This window comes from Rhinolophus hipposideros, assembly GCF_964194185.1.
Source record: "Rhinolophus hipposideros genome assembly, chromosome: 1".
Taxonomy (NCBI): Eukaryota; Metazoa; Chordata; class Mammalia; order Chiroptera; family Rhinolophidae; genus Rhinolophus; species Rhinolophus hipposideros.
The window spans coordinates 76,754,582-76,780,303 of record NC_138047.1 but is presented as its reverse complement, the minus strand read 5'-3'; the positions used below and the strand labels follow the sequence as shown (position 1 = coordinate 76,780,303).

At 35.2% G+C, this 25,722-nt stretch overlaps 1 protein-coding gene across 1 annotated transcript in view; it reads left to right on the top strand.

Moving 5' to 3' along the window:
* The window catches only part of CENPE (centromere protein E), a gene marked incomplete at its 5' end in the record, with an annotated part of 64,288 nt that extends 43,079 nt beyond the window's left edge, over window positions 1-21,209 (top strand). The window contains 12 exons of the mRNA XM_081057260.1: window positions 244-402; window positions 2,055-2,159; window positions 4,096-4,314; window positions 6,207-6,404; window positions 7,118-7,321; window positions 9,127-9,345; window positions 11,299-11,484; window positions 12,629-12,741; window positions 14,226-14,323; window positions 15,886-16,069; window positions 17,549-17,835; window positions 20,684-21,209. Of these exons, the coding sequence (XP_080913386.1) occupies window positions 244-402; window positions 2,055-2,159; window positions 4,096-4,314; window positions 6,207-6,404; window positions 7,118-7,321; window positions 9,127-9,345; window positions 11,299-11,484; window positions 12,629-12,741; window positions 14,226-14,323; window positions 15,886-16,069; window positions 17,549-17,835; window positions 20,684-20,775 (2,064 nt within the window). The 3' untranslated portion in view covers window positions 20,776-21,209. The remainder of the gene's footprint in view (window positions 1-243; window positions 403-2,054; window positions 2,160-4,095; window positions 4,315-6,206; window positions 6,405-7,117; window positions 7,322-9,126; window positions 9,346-11,298; window positions 11,485-12,628; window positions 12,742-14,225; window positions 14,324-15,885; window positions 16,070-17,548; window positions 17,836-20,683) is intronic.
* Window positions 21,210-25,722: the final 4,513 nt, after the last annotated feature.

Below are 25,722 nucleotides of genomic sequence, written 5' to 3'. Positions count from 1 at the left end.
AGAAAGGTGACTGAGTAGTAAGAAAGATGAAAAGTAAGGGGCAAAGTTCACCAGGCAGCAGGACTGAGGTAGCTGAGGCTCACAACAGGAACTTTTACATCTCCTTCTGCACTGTTCTAATTTAAGCGTGGTATAGTGGTGGTTTTTAACTATGAGCATGCATGTTTAAGATTTTAATTCCTCATTAAGAAAGGTAATGTGCCTTTACATCATCATATTTCTCAATTTCTTCTAATAATAAAGGATCTGGAAACACAACAGGAACTAAAAATTGCTCATATGCAGTTGAAAGAGCACCAAGAAACTATTGATAAATTCAGAGAGAGATTTTCAGAAAAAACAACTCAGATTTCAAATATTCAAAAGGATTTAAGTACATCAAAAGCTGAATTACAGAAAAAGGTATGTGTTGTTTTGTCCCTTTGGGAGTGTCTGAAATTATTTGTGGAGTGAGAAAGGATATAGATACAGATATGTAGACGTAGATTTATATGTACATACGTATATAAAAAATAGACACTAGTTTCCTTCTTTGAAGGAATTCTGTTTGCATTCTAACTTCTTTTATAATTATCTCAAGATCCAAGAACTTCAGAAAAAAGAGCTTCAGCTTCTTAAAATGAAAGAAGGTGTCAATAAAACTCTTAAAAAAATGAATGAAATGGAACGATTGAAGAAGCAATTTGAAGCTCAGAATTTATCTATGCAGAGTATGGAAATGGATAACTTACACTTGACTAAGAAACTTCATGAAAGCCGTGAAGAAATAAGAATTATAGCTAAGGAAAGAGATGAGCTAAGGAGGATAAAAGAGTTTCTGAAAATGGAAAGAGACCAAAACAGAGAAACATTAAAAGAAATGATAGCTAGAGTGAGTTCAGAATCTTCCCCTATCTAGTAAATATAAGAATCAAGCTTTTTAAAAAAGGTTAACAATGGTTTGTTTTGTTATTGTTTTTCTGGAGGTGTCTACAAACAGTAAAGGATAATGGGGAAACCATAAGTATAATTTTCACACAAATAGAAAATATGATTTTAAAAGAAGCCAAAATGTTTTTTTAGAAAATATCATTTTAATTCTTTAGTTTTAAGAAAAGATTTGTTAAATAAAGCAGACTGTTTTCTTCAATGTAATTTTCAAAAAGGTTTTAAAACCAGGAAATAGCGTTATTCTCAATGGAGAAATATTTGAAGGACTAGATTTGTATACGATTAAACACCTCCATTTCACTATTTCTACACGATAGAGTTTTACACATGGACTCAGTGAGATTAGAAGGGACAGGCAAGACGAATATAAAAAAGGAAGTTCTTCTAGTATGACTATTTAAGTTAAATATCTAAAAAGTAACATAAAATTCAGAACTAAGAAATTGTATGAAATCTATAAAAATCTTTTTCATTCTCATATATCAAGAATAAGGTGGAAAACAATATCATTTGCAATCTCAATAGAAACATCAGATACATGGAAATCATGTCATTTTGGCCTTAACTAGATTTATGAGAGATTTAAGTCATTAAAATATTTTTTGAAGTTAGTCATTCTTCTGGGCACTGTAGTGAATAAGATAAACAAATGGAAGAAAATATTTTGTACTTTTAATCAGAAACACAAAATGTAAACAGGATATGAATTTTCTATTCCAAGGTGCTGGGAAGAATATATGAATTGGGCTTGGAACACCATAGAGAATACAGGTGGTTTTGCTAGTATGTTTAGTTGGCAGCAGTGATTCCAATGCAGAGATTTGGAAAAGTAGAAACCGGAGATAAATCTACAATCTAATTTGCAACTATGAAAGTTACAGGAACAAATTCTATCTCCAAAAAATAAGTGTTTCTTCCTTTTTCCCCCCAAAGAGTTGAGGTCATTTGCTACAAGACTAACTGGTACTATCATTCATTTTCTGACCATTTTTAACATTGTTTTTGATTTACAAGTGTAATATTCCATTATTGAAACTTGATATAAAATATGTAATAGAAAAAGTATGAGTACCTGTGAATGTAGTTATAGCGGAAGCCTTGTTTATTTCTTTGTGTCAAAGCAGGACCAACAGAACCACAAAGAAATAGTAAAATACGAGAAAAAGTTACTGTGTGATGGAAAACAGCACCTTACTGAAAGCCTGAGAGAAAAGTGCTTTAGGATAAAAGTAAGTGCCCCCTTTTAAAATTACAGATGAATCCTTCGAAGGCCTGTGGAATCAAAGGAACCTCTGGAATGAATAGATAATGCTCAGTATGTTTCGAAACTTTCTAGTGTGGGTACATGTACATATATAGATAACACATAAACAAAACAGTGGAGGCTTGTGCTTTTCAGGCCTCACTGATAAGGTGATATTTGAGCAAATACCTGAAAGAGGATAAGGATTGAGCCATACAGGTGTCTGCGGGACACGCAGTGCAGGTAGGGAGCATAGCGAGTACAAATTTCCTGAGGCAGAGCCTGCCTGGTGGGTTCCAGAACATCAAGAAGGCGGAAAACTAGTAAGAAATGAGGTCAGAGAGATAAAGGGGGAGGAGGCAGGCTATGCGAGCTTAAAAGGACTTTGGGTTTTACTTTGAGGGAGATGGAGAGTTCTGACCATGCGAAGAGACATGATCAGACGTACATTTTAAAGGGAGGACTCTGACGGCTGTGTTGAAAATAGACAGTGGAAGCCAGAAGACTATTTGTAATCCAGGCAAAGAGAGGGTGGCTCGGCCAGGAGAGGTAGCAGTGGAAGTAGGGACAAGTGTTTGGATTCTGTCACGGAGAGTAAACCAACAAGGTTTACTGTTACCCCTACTAGAATGCAAGATCCCTAAAGACTGTTTTGTGTTGTTTATGGCTGTACTACTTAGCACATTCCTGAGGGAAGTCAGCATTCAGTATGTATCTATTAAAAGTACAGATGAATGATTCTACAGCGCTGGTCCGTGTCATAGTGGGACTTATCCTACGGCCAAAGGCAGGAATCACCCCTCCAACATTCCAGGTTAATGAACATCCAGCTTTTCCTAACTGATGAAAAAGAGGGCTCATTACTGTCAGAAGCCCTTTGTTCTGTTGTTTAGCATCCTGAACTAAACTTTTTTTAGATTATTATAGCAACTGGAACCAGTGCGTTCCTCTACTTATACTCAGACCAGTGCCCCCTGCCTACGCTCTACTCATTTGAGCTCCACGGGCCCAGGCTTATTGAGTGTCTACCACATGCCAGGCGCTGTACTTGGTGCTTTACCTCATGAGATAGGGTTTTTTTGCTCCATTTATAAACAAAGAAACTGAGGCTCAGAGAGGAAGTTTAGTTAATTGCTCAAGGTCACATAGCTAGTAAGTTGGTAGAATCAGGATTTGAAACCAAACATAAGTTTAAAACTTGGATATAGAATCATATCTACAAATATACTTTTACTTCCATTAATGTATAATGTGTTTATATACATTATATAGATATAGATATTATATAATTTTACTTCTTTGCCCTAGGAAACTCTGTGGCAATTACTGTAGTCTTCATTTTGTAGTTGAGAAAATGTCTCAATGATTTCCCCAGTGAGGAAATGGCAGAACTAGAATTTGAACTTGCTGATAAGAGATTAGAAAACACAGTTTCTAGGCAAATAGAAAGGTGTGAAGAGGCCGTTTATCAAGCTAGTAAATAGCTTGTTTGATTCTTGGTCACATGTTTTATCTGCTAACACTGCCTACTGTGAACATAAACTAGCATTTATTTAGCCTTGAGCCACCATACACGCTAGATTGAATTCACTCAAATTTCTTTTCAGACTTTGTAGATGCTCATTCAAATCATGGATGTTTAAAAGACTAAAAGAAAATGTATCAAAATGATAACAATGGTTGTTTCTGGATTTCTTTGTTACATTTGTTGAAATTTGTTTAATTCCTGTAATAATTATATATTTCTAACCCAAGATCAACAATAAGTTTCCTGTTGTTTTTTTTTAAAACAAAAAGGTCTTAATTTATTACTCTTCTACAGAAAATGTTAAAGCATAAGTTTTGTTACAGTTCTAAGGCTAGAACTATTTATTGTTAATTAGAATGATTTGTTAAATTCAATGAATTCTAATTTTCTCTAGGACCTTCTGAAGAGATACTCAGAAATGAATAACCATTATGAGTTCTTACATGGATTGTCTCTTGACTTGGACAAGGAGATTGAAACCCAAAAAGAGCTTTCAGTTGAAGTAAAAGCAAACCTCTCACTTCCATATCCACAAAGCAAAGACATTCAAAAGCTTCTCACTATAAACCAGAGGTGTTCCATGGAATTCCATAGAGTCATGAAGAAACTTAAGGTACCACCCTTTTTAGTGATATCTTTGTAAATGTTGCTATAAATTTCAGTTACAAACTTCAGTCTATTTGAATCCTGATTTGGGGTTGGCATATACTGCTAGTTAGTATGTTTACTACTGAATTAAATGTTATGTGGGTGTAACAATAGTATATGCATGATTCTTACCTAGAACGTGGTCATTCAACAAAACCTGGGCTGTGCCTTCAGGTCTACACACTGTCAAGGTGCTTGAGAGACAGGCATGAATAACATCAGAGTCCAACGGGTGAAGCAAACATAGAAACAGGCGATAAGTACAGTGATAGAAGTATGTGCGGGTCATAAGACACAGCAGAAAAAAAATTAAAGAAGACTAGTGGAAGAGAGACTCAGTCAATAAAGTTTGGATGGAGTTCATGTGTAGGTGATGGGCTACCATGGGACAGTTACTTTAAGTGGTGGCAGTAGCATGATTAGATTGCCATTTTAAATACTTCACTGTAGAAGAACTGAGTTTGCAAAGGATAAGCCTAGTGGCAGAGAGAACAGACCAGTGGCAGTTACAGTTGTCCAGGTGAGATATTATGGGTGACTGGTACTACTAGGAAAGGATTCATAGGGATGGAAAGGATGAAAAAATTAAATATTTAGCAGCTTAAAATAGCAGGTCCATGTGATTGATAGTGGAAGTAAGGGAGAGAAGTTTGGATGGCATCCCAGGATTTGGGCTTAGCCAGGTTGGTGGAAATGGTACCATTAATGACATAAAGAAAAAGGGAAGAGGAGCAAAACAAAATAGGTGAGGCAGGAGGAGAGATCAGGTATTTAGTTTGAGATGTTTGAGGTAGAAATACCTGTAATGGACCATCCAAGCCGAGAAACCAAGTAGGCTTTGAGCTGTGCATCTGAGGTTTGTCAGGAGAAAAGTCAGGACTAAACATAAAGATTTGGGATTCATCAGCATGTATATGATGGGTAATACGTGTGAGTAAGGTTACCCAGAAAGTATAACAGAAGAGTAAGAGCCTTGGGAAAAGAAGAGAACTCTGAAAACAGTAAATTTTCAAGAGGCAAAGACAGAAAAGAGAACAACACATGGGTTCAAGGTTGGAAAAGTCAGAGAGACAGGAGAGCACCATACAAAAGTGCTATCACTCGGGTCAGTGGAGGAGAGTATGTCAGATAACTCAGACAGCCAGAATATGGACTGAAGAGGTCACCTCAGTTCATTGATAATAGAGCTCATTGGTGACCTTTGTTAGAGCAGGTTTGGTTGAGTTTTAAGGAAGAGGCCAAATTATAAGAGAGTAAGGAATACTGAAAATTGGAGAAGCAGGAAGCAGATGTCTGCCCTACCTAGTTAGATTGCCCCTCAGGTTCTGATAGTGTTTCACAAATCCTGACAATCTGTTATCCAGAACTTATTCTTGAGGTCCCTGGAACATAAGGCATTCAAATTATTGTTACCTTGAAGCCAAACATCCAAATATGCTTGAGGCATGGCACACCCATTGTTGGTCACCAAACCAATGTGGGCAGAGGGGGATGTTGAAAATGAATCTCAGGTGACTAGCTGAGAAACCTGAGTAATTGGTGATATAATTAACTGAAAAGGGGGCAATAAAGAAAGGTGGGCTTTAGGGGGGAAGATTTTAAACATACTGGATCTGTGGTACTCGTAGGACATCCATGAGGTATATATCCAGTAGGAAGTCAGAAATAAGGAACTAGAAGCTATTCTTCCAAGATGCTGAGAGGAGAACATTAGGGATAGGGAGAGGCTCCTCCTTCCTCACTTATCAGAGGATATAGATAAACGAGATGCTATTTCAACCTTTAGTTTTAAGGATTTAAAACATCCTCTAAATGTGATAAAAGTTTCATCTTCCAATGTGTTTGTTTCTCTACAAGTACGTGTTAAGCCATGTTATAACGATAAAGGAAGAACAACATGAATCCATCAATAAATTTGACATGGTTTTTATTGATGAACTGGAAAAGCAAAATGAACTACTAACTAAAATTCAGCACCTTACACAAGACTGTGATGTACCATCCAGAGAATTAAGGGACCTCAAATTGAGCCAGAAGATGGATCTACAAATTGAGGTATAATTTATTTTAAATGTATTTAGTTAGATTTTAAGCCTTTTTAGCTAGTAGAAATGTATTTTTTCATATGCGTACAGGCATTTTCATTTATCAGAAATTAAAAATATGTTGCAGAGCGACAGCTGGCAAAGTGTAAAGAGTACCAAGTAATAGACTAGACTAGCCTAATTTCAGGACTCCATAGATACAGAAAGAAAGACTTAATATCAGCAAGTGGGAATTCATAGAACTCCAGAATAATTTCTACATGTCTTCCAAAACTTCCTAGACCTTTGACCAGGAGTTTGAAATGTTTGTTGCACCAACTCCACATGAAATGTCGTGCTTTCAGCAAGTACTATGAGGCTGGCATCTCATTCCTAACACACATGTGAGGCCTGCTCTCTGTGCAGAAAAGCTGCATCCAGAAGCAGTTCACATATTGTAATTGTTAGCCACATTTATAGTTTTCACAGGTTTTGATTCTAACAGGCAGAATTGGTAGACATGCCTCTGTTACACAGCATATATTTTATTATTCAAATAACTAGAATAAGGTTTTAAATTAGAATTATATTTCCAGTATAAATAGAATAACTAAAACTATATTTACTTCAAAATATTAAGAATGAGAGCTCAGTAAGGTATTTTCCCCTTTTGATATTTGTATGCTATTTAGATTAAAAACTTTCCTAATGTTCAGGCAATTCAATACTTCCTTTTTAATACAGGAAATTCTCAAAGATTTTTCAGAATGTGACTTTCACAGCATAAAGACTGAATTTCAACAAGTATTAAGTAATAGAAAAGAAATGACCCAGTTTTTGGAAGAGTGGTTGAATACTCATTTTGATATAGAAAAGCTTAAAAGTGGCATCCAGGAAGAAAATGATAGGATTTGTCAAGTGAATAACTTCTATAATAACAAAATAATTGTAAGTAGTAATTTTTATTGTGCTACCTCATTCTTTTTGTTGTTGTTTGCTTTACTTTTTCTTCCTCATTAAAAGGACTTAGAGCAACTGGATTTTAAAGGTTTTCTTTCATTTATTCGTATATACTTTGTGAAAAATATTGACTTATGTAAAGCACATTCTTCCTCTAACATTATGTTGCCTTGAGATACTTAAATAAATCAATTTGTACTCGTAAAGAAGGTAACAAAATCTTAGTGTGTAATATAGTCGGTTTCCACTTGTAAAATCTTGAATCTTCTTGCTATTCTCCTTTCCTTTCTCACTTTTCACTTTCTGTAGGAATTGAGTCTTGTCCCCAGGCAGCCTCAGACAGGTGAGACAGGAGCCTCTTTCAGGGCTACAGGCAGCTACTTAAGTAAGGCCTTGTGCTTTTCCTGTCAGTGGGTCACCATCATATGTGCTGATCCTTCAACTTGAGGTTCAAAAATGTGATTTGTGTCATTGTTCCCAATGTGATTGGCCCTAGTAAACAAATTCATAAGAACCAGCATTGCTTTTAAGATCAGTTTATTAATTTGTTTTACCTTCCACTGAACAGAATATTATTTCTGCTTTCTGAAGTAATCCTTACTTCACATACTTGATAAATAAAGTATGTAGTAATCAGAAAGTTGCTTGTTATATATATGCAAAGGGAACTAGATGAATAGTATGGATTCTAAAATTGGTTTTATATTTCATGTGTCTTTTTGGGTGGTTTTTTTCCAGGCACTTTGATTTCATCTGGAAACTATACTTAAATCACATTGAAATATAGATAATGTTTGATGGATAGTTCACCCCATTTGTTGATTACCTGAAGCTAGCAAAACAGTAAATGAACTTTTTAAAAAGTCCACCATTAATAGAGAAAACCATAAAACCAATGTTTACACAAGATAATCTCCATATAATTCAGTTTTTCTTGAAATATTGAGGGCACAGTTGTGATTGGAAAGCAGGGATTTCTATGGTATACATCAGCATGGATATGTGGCTTCTTCCAGCACCCTGAGAGTAGGAATTGGTAACTTTGTGAAGTTACTGATCATCAGTACTGAAGTACTGATGTGAAGTCAGTAGTCCAGAGACAAGGAGAGTCCAAGGTGCCAACAAGAATACAGCTAATTTAGGATTCAAGTCTGACAGAATGACCATAAAGTCACAGACTTGTAGATGAGACCAATAAGACATTTGTGATGAGCGCAAAAAGAACATCCCATAGTAATGAGGAAGTAAAAGGATGATCTGAGTCATTTCAGAGTTAGCCTTTGAAGTAAAAGATGGTATTGATTGTTATTCCCTGCACAGAAATGTAAGATTTTCAGATTAAATACCAAAAGTCAGTGAATTCTTCCTATTAACACTGAGGTTTGTAATGAAACAAGAAAATTGATTGTTGTTAAGTTTACTGAGTGTGCTCTGCAGTTAGATGTCAGTTAATGTTTTGTTAACATCCATAATATAAATAGTGACTTTAACCTCAAATTTCTCTTCATATGTTAGTACTGATCTAATAGCAAGATTATCACCTTGAAAATGAATCTGAATCCTCTCCAATCCTTATTCTTTTATCATCAACATCCAACATCTGAAATTTCAGGAACTGATGCAAACCACAAAAAGTGTTCACATTCTTTTATGTTCTTCACATACTATTCAAGAGTGTTCTGAAAATGAATTTCAACATATACCTTATCCTAGAATTGTTGCATTTTTTCATAGTGTTTTAAAAAATATGTAATTCATTTTAGAGCCATAATGGTATTTTTATTATGCTATAGGCTATAATGAATGAATCAACAGAGTTTGAGGAAAGAAATTCTACCTTAGCCAAAGAATGGGAACATGACCTAAAGTTAATGAAAGAGGAAAATGAAAAACTGCTTAAAAACTGCCAAACTTTGAAGATCTCTCAGACATCTGTTGGCCCTGTTCATCCTACTACACAAGATGATTCGAATCTTCATGTTACATCAAGAGCCACACAACTAACCACAGAGGTAAGTTTTTTATATTTTTGAATTTGCAGCTTCGTCACAGAGGTAAAGCTATATTTTATATAACATTTCAGAGCAGAATTATAGTATTGAATGTATTTATTAAGGAACACGGATCATCTTTATGTGTGTTTGAGGAACTTGTTTTTTAAATACAGTTCTATCATAACTGTCATTAACCTAAATTATTCATAAAGCTAGACATTATTTAAGATCTTCCCTTTGGATTATAAAACAGAAGTAACTCATAGCTTAATTTGAAACATAGATATATATGCCATTTACGGCATTATTACCCTTCATTATAAATTTCCTAAATCATGTGACTTTTGTTTCAAGCTATAATCTGTGTCTGGATACAGCACTAGCTTAGAGAGAAAGCAATTTCGCTTTTCTCCAATTGGAATCAATGTCTTTAGTATTGGTTAATATTATAATCAAAATAAAAATATACAAAGCTAAAAAATATAATAGATTTCTAATGCAGATTAACCAAAAATTGATACATTTTTTGAGTAATGCAATTACTTTATTAACTACCCTTACTTGAGAGTCTGTAAGCAAATACGATGTTTTATTTTGTTAGCCTACAAAATGACTTAGTGGGGAACCCAAAAGTAAATTTATCATTTTTACCAAAATAAATACCTATAAATCATCATCCATTAGTTTAATAATTACCATTGGAAACTTAAAGAACCTGAGTATACAGTTTATCGATTTGCTGTTTACTACAGACCTCAATCAGCTAGCAGAGATAAAAATAGTGGCACTATGAAACCCACCTACCAAAGCAATAAGATAAAGAAGCAGAAGGAAATTCCATCTTCAATGACCCAAAGGAAAAATACCCTACCAGATAAAATATATGCTCTTAGTTTGGTATTGATGCCAAATTAGAGTAGCGTAGAGTAGTTTGGTAATGATTCAGGAATAGACAATGGAACAGACCCAAGTAAGTATGAGAATTTAGTGTATGATAATGGTAACATTCAGCTCAGTGGAGAAAAGATGATATACTTAATATTTGATACAGAACAACCAGATGGCCATCTGGCAGAAAATAGGTCTGGATTCCTATCTCACTCATTCAACAAAAATATATTCTAGGTGGGCCAGAAAGAAACAGACAGTCTCCAGGAAAACCTATATGAGTGTGCATGAGAATAATCTTATAAACATGAACAAATTCAAGTGTTTTTGTACTTGCAAAAACTGAAAATAATCTAAGTGTTCATTAGATGGGTTAACTAATTTATGCTATTTCCATGAAACAGGAAATATGGAAACAAAAATGTAAGAGATCTGTATGTATTGATAATGGAAAGATCTGGAAAATATATTGTTAAGTTAGAAAAAGAGACAGAACTATATATTTAGCATGTTTCTATTGTGTGTATGACTGACTTTTTAAAACTATATTCATATATACTTAGATAGATATGAAAAATTTGTGGAATGATACACTTGAAAATGTTTAGTAGTCATTGCTTTAGGGTCAGTTGGGGTCTGAGATGGGAAAACTTACTCTTTATTATATGCCTTTAAATTTTTCCACTTGTATATTTCAATTTAAAATCTAGGTAATAAATATAAAGAGAAAGATATGTTATGTATATTACTTGAAAGAGTCAATTAACAAATATACTTTCTTTAAGTAATATTAATTTAAAATGTGAGTGCCGATTTAATATGCTTAGCAATGTGCTAATCAGTAAATAAAATAAACGCTAAACATTATAATATAAAATTTGGGCATATTTTCATCCAAAAATCATCAGCTTTTAAATGAAAAAATAATACACGTGTAAATTGAGTGACATTTGGCTTCTCTTCTCTCCTTTGTTTAATGGAATCTGTGAAAAAATTAATACCTATATATGATCATCTTTGTCTTAAACTTACAGTGATTCTGTATTTATGACAGAACTTATGTATGTGTGCTTTTTCTGATAGAAAATTCAAGAGCTGGAAACTTCACTACTTAAAGCTAAAGAAAGTGCTAAGCATAAGGAAGGCAAAATTATAAAGTTGCAGAAAGAACTTGAAAAGACCAATGACGTAATAGTAAAACTTCAAGCACAAGTTAATGAATCAAATAAATGCCTTGAACAAACAAAAGAAATGATCCAAGTACTTCAGGTAACTTAAACTCATTTTATAAATAAAAGTGTTTTTTTTTCCTTTTTACTGTTGAATTTGGCAGATCATTTAGGACTCTAATCTTTTACTTCAACTTCCTAATACTGATGTATGTCTCAAGTTCAGTCCTCAACCTTTGAAAAATTGAGCGACAACTTAGAAATGAAACGCAGGAGTATATTTTCATGCAAAAGAATGATTATTTTTATCTTTCTAAAAAATTACTTTTCAAAGACATGGAGATATTCTTTATAGTTGAAGATGTATATTCATTTTTCAAAATAAAATGCTTCTTATCCAACGATTTAGCACTCCTTATTAGATAAGTACATTTTTACATTCTTTTTTTTTCTGTTTGATCCCCCTCTTAGAAAGAACATTTATTTCAATGAATGCCATTACATTACACATCACACCCTCATTACTCATCACCTCCTTAGCACTCCCTTTCATTTTAGCCCCAGCTACTTCTCCCACTTCTGTTACTGTCTTTGACCCTAAAAGACATTTAAGCTTGTATTCCGGCTCCAGCGTCTCTTCATTCCAGTTAAAATTAGGAACAAGTCAAAAATGTTTGTTCTTTGCATTATTTAAAATTCATTCAATGAGACATTATTCATTAGAAAAACATTTATGTATGTATGTATATATTTATACATGAATAATTTTTTTCTCTCAGTGGAAAGTAGATATATTTGTCAGTGGATTGAATCATCTTTGAATAAAAAATATCCCCAATAATGCTATATAATACTTTGTGCTTTGAATTTAGTTCTAGTTTTATATTGTTGTTCTGACGTCTTTTTTTTTTTTCATTTTCCTGATTGCTTTTGTCTACCCATTTCATTACTTTCAATCTGTTTCATTTTGTTTATATAGTTTTTTAACTGGGAAAGAATTTATTTTAAAAAATAAAAATGATATGTTCTCTAATTACATATTACCTTCCAATAACTTCAGATATACTTCACCTGAAATACCTATTTGTTACTCATTTTAGGGTTAAAATGTGTGCCTTTCTTGCTTTTCATATAATTAGAATTTGATGTTTTAAAATATTCCTACCAAATAAAAGCTGTTCACAACTTCTTGAAATTGCTCTAAAAGTGTTTTATTTTTCTTTTCTTTTCTCTAAAAACTTTAGGACAAAAGTGCGTTAGGAGCTAAGCCCTATAAAGAAGAAATTGAAGATCTCAAAATGAAGCTGGTGAAAATAGACCTAGAGAAGATGAAAATTGCCAAGGAGTGTGAAAAGGAGTATGTCTTTGCCTTAACTGAACATGACTTTAATAGCTTAAATTTTCTTCTTATATGATATAAATTTCTTTTCGTTAATCAACTTTTTCAAGTATCTGAAAATATTGTTATTGCTTTTTAAAAGTACATTCAAAGATTTTAAATTTATTACGTTCTCATTAAATATGTAAAGATTCTAAAAATAAGCAAAATTCTGATCAGTTACTAACACAATATATCTTTGGATTTTTCTTGCTTAATCATAAACAGCTTTAGAATGGGCTTTTTATGCTTGACAGTAAATGATAAGAACGTGTGTGTTTGTGTGTGTATGTGTGTGTATTTAGCAGTTTGTCTAAGGTTTTTGTTGGTCCTTTTAATTTCACTTGTTCTTAGTATTGTGTTTTTGTGTAAAGGTTGTATTTCCTTTGAAATTATAGTACCTACTACCCAAGAGCATATCCTCTTTTTATTGATTTATCAATATATATTACTATACTTGATAGCATACCTAAAGTTTTTTTGTGATGTAGCATAATAAAAAGAACATTGAATAGAGTCTGGGGAATTGAATTAGAAATACAATGTTGCCACTTATTTATATGTCACTTTATGCAACTTGTTTAATCTCTCTGTTCCTCACATTCATAATCAATAAAAGGAAGGGTTTCTATTAGAGAATTTCTTAATATCCCTTCCTGTTCTTAACACTTTTTATTCTTGCTATAAATCTTTAATAAGTATTTAATGATGACATCTAATTTAGCTCAAAAAGCAGCACTCTGAATCTGCATGCATTCTAACCAGCCTTCCGCTGATAAGACTATATTGGTTTTAATGAAACTTAATACCTACTAAGTTCTTCATTATAAAAGCAGTTTTGCTTATAGAATACAATCAGCAGATACTTTAGTTTCTAATAAAGGCAGAAAGTCTTATAATTTATTACTGCTGATTTAATGCTGAAGCCAACAATTCATAAAGTGTCTCTTTCTCCTGTGGAACAAGTAGCAGAATTTGACCTTTTAGTTATCAACTCGACCAGAGCTACAGCCAGGTTTGCTTGCCTGACAATGTAGAAGGAAGTTGCTTTTCACTTTCATGTTCTGGTACTGGTTGTGCCTTTAAGGTGTTTCTAGAATGGCATGGTTACAGCCTAATTATTTATTTTATGGTGACTTCGAGTATAATTTTGCTCAATATCCAATTAATAGCTATTGAGCTTACAGGAATTTGAAAGAATTGGTTTTTCAATGTTAAAAATATTGCCCCTGCAACCAAACTGAATACTTCCAGTTTGATGGTGTTATAGCTACAAAGTGCATGCTGCAGCATGTGGGGTGGTGGGGGGAGGGGAGGAATCATAGGGCTTATCTACTGCTATGTATGGATATTATGTCAATGTGATGTATCTTACTAGAAAATTCTTGATAGCAGTTCTGTTCATTCTTCCATTAAAAGTTAATTGCTGGGCCTTTACATATTTCTATTGTTGTTCTTATTAGAATTGCTTCTACAAAAACCACTGTAGCATATCAAAATGAAGTTATAAGGCAATTGAGAGAAAATCTTAGAAGAAATCAACAGGCCCAAGATACCTCAAGTAAGTAGAAAATATTGGTATTTCTAGATCCTTTCCATTTTACTTCTTAATCACTTACACATTTTGAGGACTATTAAATATGCAACAGTCAAGAGGAAGCCTAGCTTAATCACTAATTTAGAAATAACTATTTTTGAAATGAATTCATTACTATTATATTTGTCCTGGGACATCTCTTTAGTTTTACTATAATGTTAATTTTATACATTATAGATGCTTGAAAAATATGAATTTTACCTTTGCATTATCAGATCTTTATATATTGGTGAAGATACCTTCAATACTATAAAAGGATGACAGCTATAAAGGTAGAAGTACCCATCCCAATACAAATCCAAACACATCTTAGTAGATTTTGACGCTATACATAGTAAAAATATAATCAGTACACAATAAAAATAAGTAAATATTCCACTGGTTCTTAATACTGAAAATACAGAGTTGATGCTTACTTGTAAACTCTTTAAAATTTATCTTAGATACAGTTTTCAAATCTAATGATCACATTTCTGCATATACAGTCCTCAAACTATGCCTTTTTCCATATTTCTATCTCTTATGTTTATACATATATATATATACATGTATATATATATATGTATATATATATATATATATACATACATACACACTCACTTGTAATGATCAAACTAAAAGCAGTGTGTGGAAGCACACTAAAAATTCTAAAGATCAGGCAAACATAAGATGGTATTTGTGTGTATTATTGTCCACTTTTTTTTAAATTAGAGGTAGTGTTAAAGATGTTGTCTAGTACATATTTAGTTTGAAAGTTCCTAGTGTCTATTACAGCTCCTACCTGGATAGCTTCAAGGGATAAAAATAGAACCGAGGACTCTGTTGTTACACAAGGGTCAGGACAATGGCTCTTGGTTTGTAAGTGCATTTCAAGTACACATTGTACCTGAATTCACAATAATTCAAAAGAAAATGGACATTGAGTATCTTCTTCACACACACTTTACCCCCTTTGTAAATTGTCATTGATTTAGTGGATTGTTCAACTTTATAAGCTCCTCACATTTTTATGAAATTTTGCCTAAAATTTATAAAACAATTCTTTACACTACTTTTACATGCATAGTGTAGAATATATAATATATGCTTTCATTCTAAGGTTTGCTTAGTTAACAAGTATGTATTGAGTATATATACTGCGCTGAATGAATGGGGTGGACCCCCCACACACTGTTGGAAGAAGCCCGCCAAGAGTTTCCACTGATGTGGAAGCCAGATGAGTGAAGGACAAGTCCAGCTGGAGAGGGCTGCTACTGCTGCAATCATGGTGAAAGATCTTAGCAGGATTACTGTAGCGGAATTGGTAGGTGGAGAGTAGCAGAAGCTTTCTAGAGATATTTAGAATTGATGATGGAATAGGCATGGGGGTCAGGTAGAAGGGGGAAGTCAAGGATGGTTTCCAGGGAGATGATGGTTAAGGTGTGTTCGATTTTTGTGGTGACTTATTGCACCTAATAATATTTCCTTTATTTTGAACTTGGGAGATAAATAAAATTATCACCCATTTGTGTATTTACCTCACACAGTGGTCTCAGAAGATACTACTTCTCAGCCTTCAAATAAACCCCTAACCTGTGGTGGTGGCAGTGGCATTGTACAGAGCACAAAAGCTCTTATTTTGAAAAGTGAATATGTACGACTCGAAAAGGAAATTTCTAAGTTAAAGCAGCAAAATGAACAGCTAATAAAGCAAAAGAATGAACTATTAAGGTAAGATCTGTTTATGTGATACAGAAATTATGCTTATGGCTGTTACGTGCGCAGGGGTGTGATAGATACACATACATATTTATATTTTGCAGTTAGCAACCCTCCACACATGGGGAAAGTAATTTTTAGAGCTCATGGAATGTGTCTTTTTTAAAAGGAGTAAGAATATGATAGCACTAGTCCAGATGTTTGCTATCTATCAACTGACCTATTTTTAACTAGGCCAAAAATCAGCATGCAAACAGATATGTTTGAGGGGGCAGCTTATCTACACCACAAGTCCACATACTTAAGTCAGTGAGGCTTTACGCATAAGAGAACCCGTTAGGTTCACTATTGTTGCCTATTTAATTTTACTTTATAAACAGTTCTAACAAATTTAATTATTTGACACCTACCAAAGATTAGAATCTTGTGTTAATCTCTAATAATGCAGTAGAAAAAAAATAGGCATTAAACAAATAAAATACAAATAACTAATTCTTTGTAATAAGTGCTGTTAAACAAAAAACAAATAAAATATTATGAAAGGTTATCACTGAGATCAAAGCATGGAGAGAGGTGGTGATCAAGAGACTAATATATGAGTAGATCTGAAAAATGAGTACAAGCTCAGTTAGATGAAAGGAGAGACTGGTCAGCCTTCCAGGCCTAGGGGACAGCATGTACACAGACTTTGAGTTAGGAAGAATAACCAGTCGGTGGAGCTGAAAGACATCCCATGTGGCCAGAATACAGAAATTGAGCCTGAGTAAGGTGCAAGATGAAAGGCCAGAGGTAACTGGGACAGATTCCAAAGGCCCTTAGAGGTCATTCTCAGGGAGTTTGGGTGGTATCCTAAATTTAATGGGAGGGTTACTTTCACTGGAAGATTTTAAGCCGGGGCCTGGTGAGATCAGATAGCCCAATTTAGGAACCTGTTGTAGTCCAGGCAAAAAAAAAAAAAAAAAAAAAATGTTAATAATTAAAAGAAAGGAGATGAGGTTGAGCGGGAAGTCTGAGGTTGTATCACCAGACTTGGCTAACTGAGAAAGGAGAGCAGGGCCTCTAGAATTGCTTCCCAGGTTTCTCTGGAGGAACCAGATAAACGCTGGTGGCATTTCCTGTAAGAAGCAAGATTATAATCAGTTCAGAAAAGCACAGTGTAATGTTTCTTTTAATAGAACAAAAGAACATTTAAGATTTGTCTATCTAGAAGATTAATGTATCAATAGATAAACCATTCTGGATGATATCATTGATTCATTTGAAAATCTAATGTCATACCCTGAGCTTTCCTTTCAAGATTCCATGATCACAGAGATTAACTATAATTACTCTGTAGTTTAATATTTTAATGAAATTGAAATATAAATATGATAAAACAGTAAATTATGTATATTTTATGACACTTTTTATGAAAAAGTTTTATGTAACTGTGAAGACGTTTCAGGAAGTGATCAGTCTTACGGTCTCCTTTCTCCTCTTCTCCCATTTAAGCAATAATAATCGTCTTTTCAATGAGGTTAAAACATGGAAGGAGAGAATCCTTAAAAGAGAAGTTTGCAAAGAAGTAACTTGTGAAAATTCTCCAAAGTCTCCTAAAGTAACTGGAACAGCTTCTAAAAAGAGACAACTTACAGCTTCTCAGTGTGAGGAACAGAATTTACAAGATCCCGTGCCAAAGGAATCACCAAAATCTTGGTTTTTTGACAGCCGATCGAAGTCTTTACCAGCACCTCATCCAGTTCGATATTTTGATAACTCAGGCTTAGGCCTTTGCCCAGGTGGGTAAATATACTGGTTACTTGGAAATAGGGGGTAGTATTTGGAGCTTATCTTTAATATGTGGCCGCAAAGGTCAAGTTTAGACAAGAGGAGAGGTAGGTGAGCAAGTGACAGTGCACTGACGCGGTGCTGTCTCTGTGTGAGGAAGCTTCTCCAAAGCACCGCATTGAAGTGCAGTCACTTTACCCCAAGTGAAGTCTTTATTCTGCCTCTTAAACCTTCAAGCTTTTCCCGAGAATAGACAAGCAACTCTCTCAAGGACATAAAGACACTACCCTATAAACAAAACTACTTTTACTAAGAAAAAGACTTTCTCATCAATTCGATGGGCCAGTGTTTCCAAAAGCATCATGTTCCTTTTCCACAAGCCAGATCATAGACTTACATCATTTACTTATTCATTCATTCAGTCAATAGAATTTTTTGATCTCCAACTATGTGTCACACATTAGACCCTGATAATATATTGATGAGCAAAATTAGACATGATCCCTGCCCTCCTAGAGCTTACAGACTAATGGGAGGTATAGTTGATAATCAAGTAGTCAAAGAAAGAAAAGATAAAATTCTAGAGTGCAAAAGGCTCTGAGGCTTATAATAGGTGTGTGTTCTAGGAATTTTAAGGAAGTTTTCCTTAAAGAAGGGAACTGAGATCTAAGAGGTCGATGTGAGTTAGCTTACCAAAGAGGGGAGGAAAAACATGTCAGGAAGGTGGAACAGTGACAGCCCCAAGTAGGAGGGACCATAACCAGAGGAAGAGTTGAAAGACATAGGGTGTGGCCACAGCACAGTGTACACAGGCTTCTGTAGATGAGGTCAGGGAAGCCAGAGGGAGAGAGAAGAGCCACGCGTGCAGGGCTTTGTAGGCTGTTAAAGGAATTTGTACTCCTTCCTGAAAGCATGTAGAGGGAAACTTTGAAAGATTTTAAACAATGGCAGGGGAACATAATGAGTTATACATTTGGAAAACGTTACCTCAACTGTAAGGTAACCAACAAATAATAGGAGCCAGAGTTGATGGCAGTTGCCTAAGCAAGTCACAGGTGGTGTGGACTTGGGCAGGTGCAGTGGAGATGGAGAGAAGTGGACAGACGGGACCGATTGGGGAGTAAAATCAGCAGTGCTGGTTGCCTGATTGGATGCAGTGGGGCAGGGTCAAGGGTCACTCCCCAGCCCTGCAGGGGTGCTGTACACAAGTGGGGAGCATTGCAAGAGAAGCTCTAATGTTCCTTGTGGTCTTTCTCACCACATAGCATTTATTATGTGCCCAGGTGTGCGTGGCCAGAGCCCTTTGTGACAGTGTGTCTGCCTGTCTGAAATACTCTATTATGCAGCTGTAGAAATCTAAAGCAATACAACTGTACCCTAAGAAAGGCAGCTGCCAAGTTATTTAACGCCTTGAGCAAAAGAAAGGCTGCCAGGGTTTATGAGAGCTCTACTTTGTGACGAAGAAATCAGTCCATTCTCATCAACTACTCATCAAAATTAGATCAAATTGGCAGTCTGAAACTGCTCCTAAGAATATATTAAGTCACAGAACCATTTGGAAAAGTTTTTGAAATGTTCACTTCATGGAATAGTGTTTAACAATGATTCACGGACCTACCATTAGCTAGCTTATGTGGTACTTTTGCTGTATAGATATACTATTTTAGAAGAGTTTTGAAAAACTGAGAAACTTTTATAACCACCTTTTTTATTTTATCTGATAATGCCAGCAGCACAGGTAGGCATAATATAAATTCAAACACAAATAAAAATGTTTGATTCTTTTTATCAATATGTGGATCTTTCTAGTATAATTTTTAAGTGAAATAAAGAAAAGCGTAGACTGGAAGAATATATCAATCAAAAGCTGACGAATTCAGAATTAAAGGATATAGTCCTAGTTCAAATTAGTGAAATATCAGTCTAAAAAACGTGTCAGTTTTTCATTTTAATTCTAAAAAAGGTAATCTAAATTATTTCAAGAACTCAGATAATTGGCAAGACCAGTTATGCTGGGTTTATAGTTGACCCTTGGACAAAACTAGGGCTATGGGTGCCAACCCCTCACACACGCACATTAAAAAAATCCCCGTATAACTTTTGACTCCCCAAAAACTTAACTATTAATAGCTTAGTGTTGACCGGAGGCCTTAGCAATAACATAAATAGTCAATTAACACATATTTTGTATGTTACATGTGTTATATACTGTATTCTTTACAATGAAGTAAGCTAGAGAAAAGAAAATGTTAGGAAAATCATGAGGAAGAGAAAATACATTTATAGTATGCATTGCAAAAATCCACATGTAAATGTTCCTGCATAGTTCAAACCCATGTTGTTCAAGGGTCAACCAAACTTTTATGAATATAATTTGAAAATGAATATTATTTATAAATAAAGAGATATAGCTGAAGTGCTTTTTGAAGGCTCAGAGAAATTTTTCCAAAGATGTCTAAAATATTCCCTAAAATACATACTATTTGTTTAGCACACCCCCTTTTTTTTTCTAAAAATAAGACAAAAGAAAATCAAACTCAATTCGTATTTGATTCACTTTGAATCTCAAAGTTATGAATTCCAAATAAAACTTTATTACTTCTTGGTCTTATGTAGAACATAGTTTTTCTCACAATTCATTTTATGAAAAAAAATGGGGAATAAACTCCAACTCTGATGAGGTGACATATACCCTTTTTAATGACCAAACATGAGGAAGTTAATGACCATGTTGCCACTTTTCATTCTTCATATTTCTACTATCTTAACAACATCTTTTCCATTTCCAGCTGATTTATTTTTTGTGTATTTTAAAAGTAAGATTACTTTTGGTTTTGATTTTTTTTTTTTCCCCCTCAGAACCACCTGCTGGAGCAGAGAATGTGGATCCTCAGTCACATGCTTGGCAGGCCTTCTCAGAAAAAGATGTGCCTGAGTGCAAGATTCAGTAGACTCCAATTATGACACTTTTCTGGGCCCAGCATTCCTTGATTGTTACTTTATGTGTCCAACCCTGGCAATGGTGTCACAGTCCAACTTAATTTCAATTCAGTTTTCACTTTGCCACTAGAATGGGAAGGTGAAAGGACAGGAGATTAATGCATTCCAGTAATTTAGAATGGTGATAGCAATATTGTCTTCTTGAATGTGGTAATACTTTAGAAGTTGAATTGCCTTATTTATTTATTTTGTAAAGAATAAAGTTATTGAAAGAAATTTCTAATCTAAAATGTATCAATTTTATTTCTGTAAAGTTGTCCAGATATGACTTAGATAATTCCAAAACATTATACATAATATAAAGCTTCATTTAATTAACAAAATTGTAAACTCCTTTTTTAATACCTTGAACATTTAATAAAATGTTTAATTAGTACTAAATCACAACTCCTGTAATATTGTTTCTTAGTGGGGGGACTCGGTGTATTTGACTCTATTCTCTTTGTTGACTTTCAGAAGTTTGCTATGAAAATGTACACGTGCTTTCTGGAGTTAAGTTGGTACAGGATACCAAGTGATATAATCTTCATTTCTTAGTTTTAACCTACCTTTTACTATTGTAACTACAAAAGTTCCTTTTCACTTTTGTTACCCACCCATCCCACTTCCTACACAAGCACTTTAAATTAGTTGGTTTGTTATTGGACTTTGTCCTCTATTATGCTTCACTTCCAGTTGAAGAACCTCATAAATCATTTATTCTACCCATCCTATTTAGACATGAGGAAACAGCACCAGAGTTTCTATCAAAGGAAAGCTTTCTAAACCTGGGGTCCCCACGTATATGTAAGGCATCTGTGGGTGGGCTTCATGCAGTCTGTATAACTTCTGAAAAAATTGTTAACTTTTGTGTGTTGTATGGATTCATTTTTCTAGGATACTCTGGTTCATGCTTTCTTTTATCATATTCTCAAAGGGATCTGTGCCCTGTAAGAGGTTAAGAGCTATGATTTTAGAGAGTATCCAGTATTTTATATCAAATATTTTATAAAACAAGTTGCATAAGGTTCAGAACAGAGTTAGTGATTTCAAGGCATTCTTGGCGCTTTGTTAAGATTCATTCAAAGGAAGAAATTATGAATTGCATTATAGTCATCATTTTAAAGGCTATGAATTGGATATTTTCCTTTAACATACTACAATCCATAAGAATTCTCTAAGGCTAAGGGAAATTCTCCCTTTTCCTATAATTCTCTGCCGCAGGCGTGTCCCTTGGGAGACTTTTCTCCTTTTCACCCTTACCCAAACAAGACACTTTAACAGAGCTGCAGGTTTGATTCTTTACAATGTCTGCTCCTCTACCGAGTAAAAGTAATGCAAAAATAGTAGGTAAGAATACCTGGCTAACAAAACTACATTAAGGCCATTAAAAATACAATCAATCATCAGAAATCCAGTCTAGTAATATGTTGCTTAACTTTTGAATTTGGAAGTCCATTTCTTTCCTCAGATTTGGAAAGCCTTTGGCCATTATTTCTTTAAATATTTTTCCCTTCTGGAAGTCCCATTGTGCATATATTGGTCCACTTGCTGATGTCTTGTTAAGTGTCTTAGGCTCTCCACTTTTCTTTTTTCTTTTTGCTTCTCTGATGGGATAATTTCAAACGATGGGTCTTCAACTTTGTTGATCCTTTCTCCTGTTTGATCAAGTCTGTGCTAGTGAGTTTTTCAATTCAGTTATTGTATTCCTGAGCTCCAGAATTTCTGTTTGGTTCTTTTTTATAGTTTCTATCTCTTTGTTAATATTCCTACTTTGTTCATGCATTATTTGCCTGGTTTCATTTAGTTGTTTATCTGTGTTCTCATGCAGATCATTGAGCTTCTTTAAAACTATTATTTTGAATTCTCTGTCAGGTAATTCACCATTTCCTTAGAGTTGGTTTGTGGAAATTTATTATGTTCCTTTTATTGGGCCATGTTTCTGTTTCTTTTTGTGCCTTCTTGATTTTTTTTTTTCTGAATTTTGTGCATTCAAAAAATTAGCCTCATCAATTTTTATGGACTGCCTTGTAGAGGGGAAGACCTTCACCAGTCAGTCTGGTTAGATTCTGGGGGCCTCTGAAACCTTTTGGGGGTTAAGGGATGTGAAGTCTGGGCTTGAGTATGTAATTTGCCAGTTAAGGAGGTTTGCAATTTTTTTTTCCAGGAGCTCATAATCTCTTGCTTCCTCTCGTGTGTGTCTGCAGTACTGCAGGTTCTTTGGTGCTGCAGCAGGAAGCCACCCCACTCTCCTTTGTTCTCATTGGCCCCAGGCATCCAAATTACATCTTCCATCAGCGCCCCAAGTCAGCCAAGACAGAGACCAGTCCCTCGGGCAACCCTCCAAAAAACTGAAACACCAGACACACACTCCGTTCTCCTCCCTCCCTCCCAAGGATGAAGCCGTGAGTTGGGCACTTTCTCCTGATTGAGCTTGGTCTGGAGCGCTGCAGGCCCTCGGGTGCAAAACCATGCCAGTTCCATCAGCACTCCAAGTGAGGCGAGACAAAACCAGTCACTTGGACAGCCCTCCAAAATGTTGGATCTTTGGATGAACTTTCCTCTCTTCTCCCTTTACTCCCCATGGAGAAGAATCCATGGGTCAGGGGCCCAGTTGGGCTAGCTAGGGGAAGGGGTGGTGGCAAAGGAAGTGAACTGGCTCTTGTCTGTTTCAGTGTGGCTGTTCTCAGCTTTGCCCTCGCCTAGGGTACTGCAACTTCTTAACTGGCTTCTGAAGTTCTCACAAAGGTATTTTCGTCCACATATTGTTAAGTCGGTGTCTCTGGAGGAAAGAGCTGGAACTTCTATTCCTCCATCTTGTTGACTTCTCCTTCAAAATGTTTCTTAACTCTTACCTGTGTTTTAATATCGTGACATATGATAGTGAAGGAACAATGCTGAAAAGCAGTAGTATGATCAGACAATACTAAATGGTCTGAAAGAAAAGTCAGGACCAGAGAAGACAAAATATATTATTGTGCATAGGAAACACTTTTTTAAGAATCTGGCAGAATTATATTCAGGAAATTTATTAGGAACCTGCCATTGATACTCAGCAAATATTAAGTGACCATCTACTGTGTGTTGATCATTGGTCTAAGTGCCAAAAGGCACTGTCTTTGTGGAACTCACTCACTGATTTGGAAAACAAACAAATGATATATTTTTTAATATGAGCTGACCACAAATGTAAGGGTAAAAATGATATGGTTCCTAGCCTTGAAGAAATTTAGTCCACTGGCAATACAGATGGGTAAGCAAATATTTGCAAAATCGTATGACTTAGGCTGTGGTAGAGTAAGCCTTATTGTTGAAGATCAGTGGAAGAAGGAAGGCTGAAGAAAGCTGCATCAAGAAAAGTATCAGACTTGGCCTTGATTAGAGAACTCATGAAAAAGTCTATTCCAAAATCCTCAAAAGTCAAAGGAAAGGCATTATTAAAGCAAGGAGCACATCTAGATGTGGTTACAGCTCCCTAGACCCAACATTAGAAGCAATGATGTGGCAATGAGAGATAGTTTTAGCAAAGACCTCATGTGGGCATATTCAGAAACTAGGTCAGGGTTTAAAAAAAATTTTTAAAGGGCAATTTTTACTACACATTATAATTGAATTTCTAATAATTATTAACATTAAGTACAAATGTAACACATTGTGCTGATGGTTTTACATGCTGAGTCCCTCCTCACACCATCCCTTACGGTAGGTGCTATGGTTACCTTCATTTCTCAGATGAGAAAATAGGTTTGGGGAGTTAAGTGACTTAGTTAACTACAGAGGGGAAAATGTGGGACCTACCTTCATATTTCTGACTCTACAATGTTCTTAACCACTATGTTAAGGATACACTTAGCTCCAAGAACAGAAAAAAAACTAAAAAAAAAAGAAAGTATATTTTTCTCACATAAGAAGTCCAGAGGATTTAGTCTAGGGCTCTTATCTTGAGGCTGTCTTCAAGGAGCCAGGTCCCTTTTCTTACCCTGCTGTCCTTAATAGGTGCCTCTAACCTCACACCAAGACACAACATGGCTGCTATGTCCCAGGGCATCATATCTGCATTCCAGGAGAGTAGAAGGGAAATAGCAAAAGTCAAAAGCCTTTCAGAGAGGGCTTACCTTTCTAAGAGGGTAGCCCTCCTCAGAAATTCTAGCCTGCATTTCACCGGCCAGTCAACTCTAGCCGCAAAGAAGTCTAGGGATTGAGTTTTGCTTTCCAGTCATTACAAAGTAATAGGCCAAGGAAAGTGAACTGGGTGGATGCTGAGTGAGCCAACTTAAATAGTACATGCCCAAATAACCTACACGCTCACTCTGCCCAGTCACGCTCCTGAGAAAGTGTAAGTTATTAAGTCTAGCACAGAGGACTCACATGACCTATTCCTTTCTTTTTCATCTGTTATCTCTGTTCTCTTGAGCCAAATTTGATTTTTCTCTTATCCAACATGTATTTCCACTGAAGTTCCTCCCCCTCTCCCCCTCAGTAGTCAAGATGGCTGCATTCTGCAACTAAACATGTGTTAGTGTTAGAACAAACTGAGCGTGACAATATAACCACAACTATACCTTAAACACGGGAGAATTTTAATTTTCCTCCCTCAAAACACTCTAGGTCCAGGGCTAGAAAGGAAGGCTCCAGTATCTCCAACTACCTGGGTTCCTTGTATTTTGTTGCTATGCTGTCTTCCACAGGCAATTGTGGCTCATTCAATCTTGAGTACCCCCAGAACAGCACATAGTAGGTATAAACAAATGACAAGGATTTAGAGAGGTTAGAGTGAAGGTAAAAAATGCTTTTACACTTTTCACCTTTTACTTGGAGTTAAGAGTTCTACTTGAGTCCACTAGATGGCAGCACGTACACATAGACGGCATATGAATGTGCGAGACCTTTTAGAAAAACTGAAGGAACCGGAACTACAA